We start from the raw sequence: 15,696 nt of genomic DNA on the forward strand, positions 1-15,696 counted from the left end.
GCTTTCTTCTTCTATTCCTCACATTACCTACCCCTTCCCCACAACCTATCCCTCCTGTCCCTCGCCCCTTCTGTCCTTTACCCCACCTCCCCACACTTCCTAGCATCCCCTTTGAACTTACCACATCAGTTCCTTCCTTTTCATTGACATAAAAGCTTTCTCATCCATATCCTCATCCTACCTACTCCTGCCCACATACCCATTCCTTCTCTCCCTAACACATACTCCATCCCTCCTCTCCCCCCCCCCCCCCTCCCCCATCTCCTAAGGACTTACCACATCAGTTCCTTCCTTTTCGTTGACATGGACAGCTTTCTCCTCCAGTAATTCCTCCTCGTCTTGAGCCTAAAATACAGACAGATATTTACCCTTCATACATTCTAAAAAGGAAGACATCCAAAAGTTTTTTATTGGCTACCGTACTTGTTGATACCATTAAGATCTTTTTAGAAAAGTTTAAACTACCATTTAGCTCAGTCATCCTCTATTAAGTACATTTGATGTTAAGATCTGAATTAAGACACCATGCAATCTTAATTAACATCTAGCTATTGTTCATTTCAACCAAAACCAAAGTTATAACATTTAAGTTGCAATGTTTTTAATGAGTACAATAAACCTCAACTAATTCACCCCTGAAAAATCACATGGACTAGTCCAGTCTTTGATTTAGAAGAGCCTAAATGTGTTTTCAGGTGTAAATGAGTTAATTCAATATTACTTTAATCAGCAATTAGTGTCATTACTTCATGATCAATTGGAAGAAAATAATATTTACTGCTAACTGAATGTATCATGCAATTCCAAGTTCTATGAACTAGCTTTATTGCATGATATAAAGAAAACTGAAGCTAAGTTTAGCAACAATGACCATGGAAGAGGTAGAATAAAAAAGGTCGAATTATTTAATATACAGAGTCTGCAGCTGCTTTGTTAAGAAAGATTTTTTCTTCAGCAAATGTAAAACATTGAGTTACCTCCCTTTATATGAAGGGTAGATCAATAAAGCCAAGTCAAAACTTTTTAACAGATGTGAGGGAAAAAACTAAAACTTTTTTATCTTCACATTGACATATGTAATTTCTAAAAGAACAAAGTATATATATAAATATAAAAGTTTCAAAGAGAAATATCTAATGCAGCAAATGAAGAAGCAACAGAAAAATTGGCAGATGTCAAAGTTAATGAAACAGAACATTTATGTGAAGTCTGAAGATGTGTTGGAATACAAATTAATTGCAGTATATTTTAACTGTATTTGTAGAAATGATCTATATGAAGCAACATCTATAGAATATGTATACTTATTAGTCAAATGAAGTTGGAGTAAAGACAATGACTACCATCTCTACAAAACTACAACTAATAAACTGTATAGCTTTATTTAAACTTGATAGAACCTGTTCGTGGTGAATCCATATGTTGTCAAATAAATGTGATTTATTTAAGTAATATATAAAACTGTATTAGTTATCTATTATGATAAATAAATAACAGCATGTACAGTATCATATGGCACACAAAGTTTATACATGAGTACTACTCTACCTGCATACATCAAATATAAAGGACTAGGTCTTGAAACAGCTAAACTGAGCAGAAGAAATTGTCGTTTGTATATGTATATACCATAAAGATTTTGTACTGAAATCAGGCATTTTTGCGATAAAATGAAAACAGAATTGTAGAAAAAAATGCATGAAACTTTTCAGAAAATGATATCAGAGATATCGAAATAAAACATTGACACAGTATTCTGTAGAAAAACATAGCCCTTTATGATAGTCTAACTCTACCAGTGAGAATCTAAGGATAGGATTGATATTCCATCTTTGCATATATAGTTACAGAGTTATTTCCCTTGCGGACAGGTTATCACTTTTTACATCATTACTTTGCAATTGTCAACAAACGTTACATTGGTGTTTTTTTCTGAAGTATTTAATATTACCCAAATAAAAACATGACATTACATTCAGTATCTACGCAGCAGGGCAGATAACTCTGTAAATTGCAAGTCCGGAAAAATAAAAATAAAGTAAATTGGTTTAGATTTTGATGAAAAGACAGTAAAACTTGATCACAAAAAAAATCAATATTTGTCACCATAATTAACATCTACGGAGATGAATAGTGCATGGGAACAAGTGTTGACATGAAATATTTTTAGTATTTTGCATTTTTTAAATTTCTACTACATGTATACCAGTATTAATGACAAACAAAAATAACAGTTTTCTAATTTGAACATTTAACTTCATAAATGGCAGTATTTTTCAAGTTATTCAAATTAGTACCGGCCGCCGGTAGTTATAAAATAGTTTCCCTTGCAGAACACAACTGATTATTTAGAAAATAATCAAGAATATATTCAAACCTGATTACTATCAATAGACCAGTCAACAATGTTTTAAATAACTCAGGGAGGTATATTTCATTTCAAAAGAACCAATTTGTATTGTTTAAAAAAGTATGTCCTCAAATAAGTGTATCACCATTTGTATACATTATACAGAGTTATAGTTTAATTAGTGTAATTAATATTAAAAATTGCAAATACATCTATAAGCACTTAATTCTACAAATCACCAATCCAATCTATTTAGATAACTCACACAGGGTATATTTCATAAAGAAATAGATGTAAGAATGACACAAAATATATTGAGATAAAAATACATGGTGGCTGAATATCAAAACATTACCTTCTTTCTCCATAACTGTAGGTAGAATCAAAGCATTAAAGGTACACTTAGTTATATATTGAAAACTTTAGAAACAAAAAACTAAAAATCATAAAGAATGGATTGTTTAAATCATGATATTTAATATCTAGAATAAGTAATTCTTTGTTTTAAACAAACAACAATAAACAGAAAGCATTTGTTGAATCAATGATGCATTGTTACATACAGTTGGAATGTAATTTGATTGTCTAGATTATATATCCATGCAGTCACCTGTTCATTTTATAATAGTTTGGTTTTAAGATTTTTGTTAGAACTGTGAGTTAATTGATTCAAAAGATTATCACAATTTTGATAACTTTGAAGAAGTCTCAGAAATAAGTCTAAAATTTTGGGGAGAGATATCAAAATTAATTGACCTTTAGCACTGCAGGTCAAAATTGGACACTTATTTGCATATCATAAACTCAACTGTCTGTTCAATTACTGCAGTTGAAATGCTTTTAAATTGAAGTAAAACAGTCTATTTGATGGCAAACATAAACTTTATGATCTGATAAAGAATTGAAAAAAAATAAAATAAAATAAACAACCATGCTGACAATAGAAGGAAAGTTACAATACCATGCAGTTTTTGTTTATCAATATGAATTTTATCATAGACAATGTATATGTATAAGCAGGTTGTCTCAGAACTTTTAGCATTCTAAAGGTTCTAGTACATAACTAGATACAATAAGTTTATTTTTTACCAGGTACCAGGTAGTCTACATTGGAATCCTAAAATACAGTTGAGTCACACACCTAGGTAACTAAGAGATTACTAACGGACAATGTAGAATTTTTAAAGCTCTATAAAATCATTCCAAAAAGTACATATGTATACATGAACCGTTTCAATCGTTTAATCATTTGTGGTGAATGTTTGCTTTTACTATTATACTTAGCTTTAAAAAGAATTATGGAGCTGTATAGGTAAAACTATTCACTACATGGACTTGACTTTAATGTTGGTTTTAACAAATTCACCCCTGAAGAAATACTTACATTCTTCTAAATAAAGGACTAGACAAGTCCAATATGAACTTTTAGGGATGAATTACTTAATACTAGTATACTGGTCTAGTTTGTCTATGATCAATATTTTAAGGATAGGTACCAGAGTTGGTGTTCGGGGAGTTTGCCGTATGTATACCTTATATGGCAGCCTTTTGTTATCTGGGCCAAAATCAACCTTGAGTTTCTATGATGGACAGGGATACAATGCCTTATATTGAAATACCTTTACATTTCTTATACAGGTGTCTGATAAGTAAATATTACACAATTCATGATAACAATAGAATGACACCGCACATTACACAACAATACACTAACTTTTACATCATAGCTCAAGTATAGCCAAAGGAATCCAAATACACCACCAGAACATTTAATTATTACAATTCTGTGCCTTAATATATACTGCAATAAATTATTCTACATAGCAACATGTCCATGTATATAATAAAAGAGTTCCACTAAACCCCTTGTATTGATTTGTATCGAGGAAGGTTCATATGCCTTACTCTCTTTATTGAGTTTTGCTTTGCAGCTGTTTGTAAAAAAAGTTTTGAAAACTTTACACCTGCAGATTTCCACTTCACTTTGTACATTTTAGAATAACTGGGATGTATTAATTATCAGAAATCTTATTTTGCTAGAATATCCTGGATATAGGTTATTTACTATTATTTATTTACTTAATTAAGGTAGTTCTAATTAACTTAATGTAGTGTCAGATTAATATAAAGGTGAATTGGTATATAATATGCTTTATACAACCATATCTCTATGGTCTAATTTCTAAATAGGAATTACTGTATACAATATACATATAGATGTAATTCTTTTAAGCAATAGTACATATGCAAGGTAAATAGGACAGTTATAGACTTGGTCGGCAGTATTTTAAAGGCACACTACCTTTCCGGAGCAGAGAATATAAAAGTTTCTTTAAAACATTAAGGTAGCTCCATACTTTTGGAAAAACCCATGTCATTTTTTTCTAACAGGTCTTATTTTCTTGCATTTTTCATGTAGATTTCAAATCTGTAAAGATAAATGGGTGTTCTCGAACTACTTTTTGAGATATTTGAGCTTGAAATATACCATCCATGCAAATTTGCTGACCGAAAATAGAAAAATTCATAAAATTATGTTTTCTGTAATATTAGGGTGAATGTAGTCTCGATCCTGTTGATTTTTTGTCCTAAATTTCTTACGATAGAACAATATACAAAACTATTTTATTTTTACAAATGCTAACTAATTTTTTGTTATTTCCCAGGACCGTTTCTATACGTAATTACCATGTTTTGCCATATTTTCGCCCGTAAAAAATCAATGAATAGGCCAAAAAGGAAATGAAAACCCATGTCAATTTCACAATATTTGTATATGATATGCCCAAGGTAATATGTTTTTCAAATATCATATAAAAACACGGGGTCCTCGATCAAAATTTCACAATTTTGTAAGCTTGAAGTTTGTAACTCGCAACCCTACCCCCATTTCATCTAGTGCTAAGATGGGTTATATTTGACTATTTTTTGAAAATCATGCCGCAAAAAAAACATTCCACATCAGTTCATACGTTTTTGTGATATTATATCTGGTTTATGTCTGTTTGTTTTTATGATTTTCTCCAAATTGTATGTTTAAAGGAAATCTGTATGCGATTTTTTTATAATTCCGGAATTTCGGTCCGGCCGGGTCCCGTCTTATGATTTATAGTGACGAACGGCACTTCCGGTGTTTAAAAATCCATTCCTATTTACGACAGGGACCGCAAAAACCTTAGAGATAGCATATAATTTTCACTTAACTGCTTTTATTTGATTTATTTAATGATTTTAAACATTCAATGTTATATGTAGACAATTTTCACCTATTGAAAAAATATCCAAGTGTGATGTCGTGGCGTATCGGAAACCATTCTGGAATTCAAAACAACCTCCGCAACTTCCGGTATAGCGTCAAATGAATTGGCGCGATTTTCAAAAGTATGGACCTACCTTAATAACATCAGAAAATATATACCTATGGCCTAAGATGAGGTTACAACACCAAACAAATGCAAGATTCCAAGCGTAATATATGATAACACTGGAGAATCATTTCGCTGTTTTTCTGTATGGCGCAGTGATAGTCAAGTACCGTGCGATATTTAGGACGACGTCAGGAAACATAAGACGACCTGCGCCATGAAAATTAACATTTTATCTATTTAAATCAAATTGTTCAGAAGGTGATGATGCGTGTAGAATTATTGGTAGGTTAATAACTTTTGCAACTCTTAAAAATTATCAATCTCGTTTTACATTCCCATTTTGAAAATAAAAGCCGTTTCGGAAACATAGTGTTCCTTTAAGACCTAAATATGACCAGTATGTATCACAGGTATCCAAAACAGACAGCATGAGCATTGATACAGGGTTTCTGTTTCATTTCATCTAGCCATGTTACCAGACAAGGTCATTTCAGGATGTGTAAGATTTTACTTTAATAAGTTGAGGAATTAAAGCCAGAGTCCCTGGAGAAAAATTCAAAAACTTTATCCCATGTACAGTAATTAGCACCAAGACTGCTTAAAAATTATAACAAAGAGGGTGCTACTAGGGAACCAAAATGTTAGTTGTCGAGGGAAAACTTCTATTGAAAAGACAACCATATATTAACTCTTTCCGTACTCATGGCACATTAATCTGTCACAGTAACATACATATACATTCTTACCTTTGAGGTGCCATGATTAAAATATGAAAGACTCACAAATTCATTTATTATGGGATACCATACTGATGTTAAGCATCATAGATTTGTAAAACTACTTTAAATTCATGAAATGGGGGTGTTTATATAACTTCAACTCCTTCTCTAGAAGATGGAAGAGGAGCTTAAAAGGGGAGGGGAGGGGGGGCTAATTACAGCGAATACAGTACATGTATTCAGTACGTCGTAAATGCCTCTGGGGTTTGAACTTTTAAAAACCAAGAGTTGGAGAGTTTTAGCAGTTCAGATCATCAATCATATATGATCTAAAATATTGTTACATACTTTAATCTATTCAACATATTGATATACTTCTAAGTATGGCAATTAAACTACAAAGTCAACTTAAAACTTTGTACAAAAGGAAATATTTGTACAGTATATATAGTGTACACATAACAATCAACCAGTGATATAAAAAAAAAGGAGGTCTAGTGATATAAAAATGACAAATTAAATGTCCAGACAACCTATAACAGAATTATCTTTAATCTCTTTATCCTTGACTTAGAGAGCTGACGTCTGTTCAGCTAATAATAGAATAATCTGGTGGTCAGTCTGTATAAGGTTATTTTTACCACAATAGGTGGTGTTATTCAACTCTCAGAGTATCAAATAAATGATGCAGCTGTTGATACCTGGTATAAACTCTGTACGCATTCTGATTGGCTGACAAGGCGAACTTTGACCGCACAACTTATTTCTTGATGATCATCAAGCCATTATCATCAAGATTAAGTTCGTTTCATACACGTTAAATCTACAAAACTCATCAGTAAAATTCTTCAGTCAAAAATTCTTGTCCGTGTAAAATTCTTGTCCGTCAAGATTTATTATTAGTACTAAAGGTCAATTTCACATGTATGAAAACGTCACATACTTTGACACAATGACCAAGACGCACATGCTTACCGTATTCTACCCAATAAGCGCCCAGGGCGTTTAAGATATTGAAAAAAAGTGCAAAGGTGGTAATTAGACGAAATTATTGCAAATCTATACAGTTTTGTGTAGTTTTGGTCTTTATTTATATCTGGGCAATTGAAATTGAGGCCTCAAAAAGGGGGAGGGGTGCTTATAGGGACATGGGCTCTTATTGGGTTGAATACGGTACTAACAGCAGTTTTGGATGTCAAGCTGCAATCACAACATAGAATGACGTCATTTGATTATTGATGACGTTGACAATGATGACATGACACTGAGAAATAAGAAGTTCGGTCAAAGTTCACCGTGTCAACCAATCAGAATGCATACAGAGTTTATACCACGTGTGGTATTGGTATAAACAAAGTGTTAATCAACAGCAGCAGTGTTTATTCAATGTCCTGAGAGCTGAATAACACTGCCTATTGTGGTTAAGGATCTTACTGTGGAGTTTGGTAAATTAAACGAGTCTGTAACAGACTTGAACTTGATAACAATGGCTTAATGATTATTTGGCAGGAAGTAAACAACCAGGAGATATATAATCAAAAGACTTTTAAAAAATAACTCACTCGTGTGGAATAAATTCCATATCCAACAACCACTCATTGTGTAACCTCTATATAATACATGACCAATCTGTTCACAAGGATTCCAATCACATATATAGCATATTTATAAATGATTTGATGATTTAAAATTAACACATTATAGACATATTACAGGGAACAATCAGCCTTTTCCATTCAATTTTAACTACAACAGAGATGTTTTAATTTGTAGTCCCCATATCAATTTTGTAATCAAAACACAAACTATATTATATTGTATATCAATAATAATACAAACTGGGCAACGTTTATTGTTTTATCTTAAGGTACAAAATTTAAATTAAAGCAATACATTTCAAATCTATAGTGATAGAAAAATGGTTATTAGTACATATAACAGTAGTGATGCTGGCACATTTATAAAAGATATATATTCTAAGCCACAGGACATCTACAAATAATTGTTATTAAAAAATCAATAAAAATGAATTCTTAAATGCAAAGAGAGTGAGCAGATAGCATAACTGAACAGGTGCTTGATACAAGTATTCTTTGTGCGAGTAATTAAATTATTCATGCAGAGACATACATTGCATGCATGATCTTAAGAATGAAGGTGTCGTGTACTACAGGGTATGTAGGATAACATACAAATATCGTGTGTCGGGAGATATCTTGACAAATAATCGATAAATGTTGAGGTGGTTGTCATGACAACATGGAGGTATATAAATGTAATCAATAGACAAATGGCAGTGATAATGGCACAATTCCTCTGAGGAATCATTAACCTAAATCAACAAAGTCAGGAATTTTCCTCAACAGTTGTGAAATCATACTTCAGCAGACATGTTTATCTTGATATTCAATTTTTGTGTTTTTAGCTGTTGTCTCATTTTTATGACTGCAGGTATTCAATTCAAAAAGATTTAAATTTGTTACCTGTATGTGAAAGATTGAAAGGATTCTGGATAAACATATATCATTTTCAGTAATCAAAAGAAATCAACTGTACATTGTGACAATTACATCTGACAACTTCGCTAGCCAAGGGTATTAGTCCGATTCTCTTTCTATTACCCTTGGCATATCTCACTTCAGAACAGGTGTTTTTGCTTTCAAATTGTGATTGGATGCGGCTAGGTTCAGGCGACCAATGAAAACGCAGCTTTGATTTGTCAACAAAACTGAACTGAAGCGGTAGTATATATAGTGACCTACATTTGTATAATGAGGCATCAGGCATGTCTGTCAACATCAACTCTTAGCGAAGTTATATTATTATCTATTTAATCAATTAGATGTTTTATACCAGCTAAATGAACGTCTTGGAGACGTTGCTCTCCAAACAGATTGGAAAGTACGTGCATGGTTTATGTTTCAGAAATTAAACAATTAAAAGATATACTACGATCTCGTTACAAAATTGGACACTGCAGAACTTCTGCATGAAACACAAAAACTGGTGTCCGAACTCACTAATAAACAAATGACTCACACACATGTTCATCTTTGGTATTTTGAATCTGTCGCAAACAACACGCGTGTTTCATAGGGCGCTGCCATTTTTTCAACCATACAACAATGATACGAGCTTTTTAATTGGTTGCTTATTACGTAAATGGAAGGGGCACAACTGCAGTGATCCAGCAGGTGGCGCAGTGCGGGACCACCCGTTCTGAAGTCAGATAAGCCAAGGGTAATAGAAAGAGAATCGGACTAATACCCTTGGCTAGCGAAGTTGATTGTGACAATTACATCATTAAACTGATTCAACAAATTCCTATTCACCTAAAATTCTCTACCACATTTTAATTTGTAACATTGTAAAACAATTTCTCCAATTAAAGCTTAAGTAGAATTTTGAACAGCAATTGCAATTACAAAACAAAAAAATTAAGCAGTTAAGCTAATAAGATAGTGACATGTAAAAGATAATAGATTTTTATACTGGGTAGATATGAACATTATATCTGAGTCAGAAGAAACAATAATAGGACTTTCCATTTATTTTTCAAGTGATATTGTATAGATTTTATCCTCATCCATTCATTATTAATGTAAACCTTCAACCTCTTGACCTACAACCTCTTCACCTACAACCTCTTCACCTTCAACCTCTTAATCCAAATATTATGACTTAGATTGTCTCTTTCAATTCTTAAAGCAAAGATCTTGGTCTTTACTTCTAACCATATTTTTATTCTCTCAAACCCCATAACCCTTGATATATACTGATACTTATTCCCTTATTGCATATATTACAGAGTTACCTCCCTTCTCAGTAGGTATCCATGGTAACGTCATCATTTTAGAGTGTAAACCCATATTTTGTTTTCTGTAAAATATTATGTTTCACTCAAAAACAAAAAATGATTTCAAAATCAATACACACAAACAAGGGCAGACAACTCAGTAATATGCAAATTAATGCTAATGACCTTCAATAACCCATGACTGATGAGCTAGCTGTGTCTATGTTGTATCTCAAGGCGCTTGACCCCTAAATGACACTACGTGTTTTGACACCCACAAACCCCCATCTCTCCCCCACCCTCACTCAAAAAAAGGAGGTCTTTGTGCAAAATTAGAAATGTTCTTGGACACTAAGCAACTTTGATCACAAATATAAAGCCTAGCTCTAGATTGCCTTACTAATTAATATTTTACAACAAAACACACAAATACACCCTCCCCATGGCAATTCCTCTTCACTTCACCGATTTCTTTCGATATGTAAACCTATATATTTACTGTTAACTCACTCAGACTCTTCAATCATACACCAGAATTTACAGATTGTTGACAGTGTTTCCGGGGCAACATCTGCCCACACAGACGTTAGAAAGTATATCTAGATGTGAGTAAGTACTTACACAGGACAAGAAAAGAATCTGAAAAATCAATCAACGAACACAAATATTAATGGATGACACCATAAAAAATAAAGCAAAGGATTAACATAGCTAGATTGTGAAGAATTACAGGTGATTGAACATGTATTTCTATCTATATAAAACTCAATGGAATTCCAGCTTATCTTCTTTAATAGACCTACATGATGTAATTGTATGGCCTTTAAATGTATCAGCCAAAAATGAGTGAATCTACGTACTAGAGGTATTTATAATATTGACATACTTCAGGAAATAATATCAGTAGGTAATATTGGTACCTATGGTAACAACGCTGTAGCTAAGCTGTCACTTAGTTTATTTATAACAAACATATAACGTAGGCGATTTGGACCACTGTTTCACCATCAATGTGAAATCAATATTTCTATCATTTCAGATCATGCCGTGTTTGTGATTCAGATCCCATGCTACTGTGTCATTTCAGGTCATGCCCTGTTAGATGTAATTAGTTTCTTTACTACACACCTATTAACTCTCTCTCAAAAATATACAAAAACCAGTCAATCGGGACGAGTGTGACGAGACATCAATCACAGAACAATCATTATCAGGTCAGGCCAAAAATTTTCCTAACAAAAAGTATAAACTTTAGTCATCAAGTTTAAATTTCTTTTACTATAAAATTCTGGATTTGCTGAAGTTTGATTTAGGAAATACAGGCTAGGTATGATAAATCCATTATGCTAATGCCATCCAATATGGACTCCTACAGTATTTTGTGCAAGATGTCCTGTAACTTTTATGGTTATGCATTAAAGATATGTGCTACATTGTAGTTTCCAGTCATCTTTGACCCCAGGTGTAAAATGCACTGGGTAAATAGGCCACAATTGCTGCATTTCTAATAAATATTCATTTTGTGCATCAACGGCCAAACGTTAACGTCATAAGAATTCAGAACACTTATAAGGAGAAACCAAAAATAGCATACTTTATCAACAGAAAAAATGACTGTGTCCATAAAAATATGGTGTGTGTGTTCCATCAGTCTTCTTGATGGACAAGATTTCAGCCTCAACGTATAACAGAACCATTCAAATGAGGAAGATATGATTGGTAAATTATTCCTGACACCACAGCAAATATGCCCTTTGTTCCCAGAGGTAAAATGTCAGTGCAATTCACACCTGGGACCAAGGATGGGTCTTGGCCAAAAAGGTGAAGAAAGTTGGAGTTTCCTGAGAAATCCACCGACCTTAAATGCTTGGCAACTTTTCCAAAAATGTCAAAGACCTTAAATATTAGGTCCAAATGTCCTATTAATAGGGGCTATAGTGATACACTCAGTCATGTGACTTATCACCACCAGAGTGGGGACTAGAAGTAGAATATCAGACACCTAAACCACTAGGTCAAAATGACTTTTAACCACTTACCCACCACAACCCAGAAGGGCTATAAGAAGGGCAGTAGTATCTTATCCTCAGACATAAGAAACAGTCAATTTCCAGAAAAAAACTAGAACTGTTTTCCAGAGTGGACGACTAATACCCTTGCTGCACAAAAATTAACTCCACTAAGAGGGGGCATTGTAGAACCCTATATAGTTAATTAAACTCCCCTATATGTCAGGGTTCTATGTGCCATATTTTACCAAAATTTGTCTTGCAGTTTAGGAGGAGTTCGTCAGACAAAATTGCTTCTACAGACAGATGGACAACCCGATTCCAGTAACCCTTCGCCCCTCCCCACCCCCTGACTTCATTGCGAGGGTTATGAAAATATGTCATACAATAGAAAAAATAAATGCAAAATCTTTTCTTGTATACATTTTTTCTTTAAATTTACATATTTCTAAATTCTACAAGCTGAAATTCTAAAAACAAAATTCATAGTAATTATTACATATATACTTCAAAGTTGGACTATCTAATATATGTCTACATAATATACTCCATGCAAAAATCCATGTGTAATTAATGAACTGACGAATCCATGTAAAATACTTTATATAAATGTAATTAATGAACTGACGAATACTTCAATGACCTTAAAAATATCTATTAAAACTGAACATTCTACAGAGGGAAACCCTTCCACTAGAAGCTATCCACATTATCAACATGTTTTATACTTTTGATATTGGTTTTATTATAAATGAGATATCTAAAATGAGGAAAGAAAAGGAAATGATGAAAAGTCATTGAAGCAAATGAATCTTCATACAAGTGTTGAAATGAAGGTGATGAAATGGATTTTAGTGTAACGCTGTATGATATCACATTTAGAACTGAAACAACTTTTTAAGTATCCTACCTATTCTCATGGTCATTGTGTATAGGAGCAATTTTTTGTGATCAAAAATTAATCAAATTGAATTAAATTGTATGTGCAAACAACAATACAAAGTCATATCTCCAATATGCATGTATTGTTAATTGCTTTACAAATCAAATAAATGCATAGAAATATACTGTTAATGAGATTGCTTTTAAATATAAAGAGTGTGTCAATAAAGCTTCAGCTAGCAGTTTTTTTCTGTTTATATATTTTATTTTTCTGACAAATATATATAAGATGACGTCATTAATTTGGTTCTTTGAAAAATAAACATTTCTACTCCTGAAGAGCCATCATGAAATGGTGAATGCACAAGAGGAAAGTCGTTGACTTTTATTTTTTATAAGATGATAATATATATATAAAATATAATATTTTGACAAATTTTATGACTAATATAAGATACAAAAAACAAATAGATTTTTCTGTGGATTTTTGGAGAGAAAAAAAAGCAAGAAATAGAAGAACATGTCATGCAAATAGTGTTGTAACATTTCCCTATGTGTTCTTTAAATTTTATGATTAAATAAAAAAAAACACATGTATCATACATAATTATCGTCAACAAATCTTCATCCAATGGTATGGAATTTTAGATAACTTAATTTAGGACATAATCTACATTTTGAAGTTTATTATAATTACCTTTTTCTTGGCCAAACTTCGTAGACAGCATGGCACAAGCAGGGCTGTGATACCAATTCCTACCAGAAGTCCAAGGAAGAAGGCTCCAAATATCCAGGGTTCATTAACAGTTAATTCGCTGGTTTCATATTCCAATTTTACAGGCACACAAATATCTGACGTTGTAAGTGGGTAGGTGGAAAGGTATGCCATATCTTATTTCTTTTAGATGTTTGATGATTTCTGCATATATCTGGATTATATTCTTTCTGTCAACTGAAAATATAGTTTATTTTCAATATTGTAAAAAATTCATGGGACATTATACTATTTCAAATTATTTCTCTGTAAAACAAAAAGGTACAAAATGCAATTGTTTCTGAGTCACTGGTTGATTGTACAAATGATAAAACTAATAAAGCTAAGTTCCTAGTCTTTGCAAATATAACAAATGCATTTTAAAAGAATTCTTGCTATTTCAAATTTGTTGCTGTGATATACATGTATATGGTAGACAACATATTTTCATTCAACTCAATTTACCTCCTTGTTTTTAAATTTCAAACTATCCATTCAAAACAAGAATTCCACGGAAGTGGATGTGTCGCCTGCACAGCATCACAAAAAATAGTTATTTACAGTTGAAAATATTGATTATAATTTAGGTGAAGAAATCAAGTTCCATAACTCTTGCAAATATTGATGGATTTTGAAAAGTATCGAACCCATCTAAGATCTCATTGATATAAAGCAATATACCAAATTGGTTGGAATCGGACAATAAATACTAATGTTTTCAAGCGGAAGCCATGTTTCCACTATTTTAAGGTCCCGTAACTCTTGCAAATATTGACAAATTTTGACCAGTATCGAACCCATTTAAGATCTCATTAATATAAAGCAACATACCAAATTTGGTTGAAATCGGACTATAAATATTTAAGTTATCGAGCGGAAACCATGGATTTTTCTGTTTTGATGATTTTAAAGTCCCGTAACTCTTGAAAATATTGCAGAATTTGACCATTATTGAACTCATCCAAGGTCTCTTTGATATAAACAATATATGAAATTTGGTTGAAATTGGACGATAAATATTTAAGTTATCGAGCGGAAACCATGGATTTTTCTGTTTTGACGATTTTAAAGTTCCGTAACTCTTACAAATATTGACGGATTTCAACCATTATCGAACTCATCTGAGAACTCATTGATATAAAACAATTTATGAAATTTGGTTGAAATTGGACGATAAATATTTAAGTTATCGAGCGGAAACCATGGATTTTTCTGTTTTGACGATTTTAAAGTCCCGTAACTCTTGTAAATATTGACGGATATTGACCATTATCGAACTCATTTAAGATCTCATTGATATAAAGCTATACACCAAATTTGGTTGAAATCGGACAATAAATACTTCAGTTATCGCACTGAAACCGTTTCCCGGACGCCGACGCCGACGACACCGACGACGACGACACCGACGATGCCGACGCCGACATAGTGATACCTAAATGTCGCCCTTGCGTTGCAGGTGACACAATAAATTAGAATAGGGCATACTAGCACAAAATGTTGAGTTATCCCCCCTGAAATCTAAGTAAAACAGATTTTTCAATACCTGTAAGACTTTTGATGACAATTAATCATGGAAATGACAAAATTACGCATATGATATTCACCGGATTATTTCGTAATTTCGTTAAAATGACTTCTGTATGAAGTATAATCATTATTTTTACCTTTAATTGCACAAACCTAGAATGTTAATATGACTATGCACATGAGCATGTATATCCATGTACATTTGAAATGTGTTTTACCACAGCTGTATTGATTAAAACAACATTTGATGTTGCACAACATGATAAATTAATATCACATAATTTAATC

General features: G+C 32.5%; 1 protein-coding gene across 1 annotated transcript in view; it reads right to left on the minus strand.

Moving 5' to 3' along the window:
• The window catches only part of LOC138334487 (calponin homology domain-containing protein DDB_G0272472-like), a 44,935-nt gene that overhangs the window by 28,584 nt on the left and 655 nt on the right, over window positions 1-15,696 (minus strand). Inside the window, 4 exon segments of the mRNA XM_069283144.1 lie at window positions 277-345; window positions 2,706-2,720; window positions 10,855-10,872; window positions 13,822-14,076. Of these exon segments, the coding sequence (XP_069139245.1) occupies window positions 277-345; window positions 2,706-2,720; window positions 10,855-10,872; window positions 13,822-14,013 (294 nt within the window). The 5' untranslated portion in view covers window positions 14,014-14,076.

The sequence above is a fragment of the Argopecten irradians genome, chromosome 11 (genome assembly GCF_041381155.1).
Source record: "Argopecten irradians isolate NY chromosome 11, Ai_NY, whole genome shotgun sequence".
In the NCBI taxonomy this organism is placed as follows: domain Eukaryota; kingdom Metazoa; phylum Mollusca; class Bivalvia; order Pectinida; family Pectinidae; genus Argopecten; species Argopecten irradians.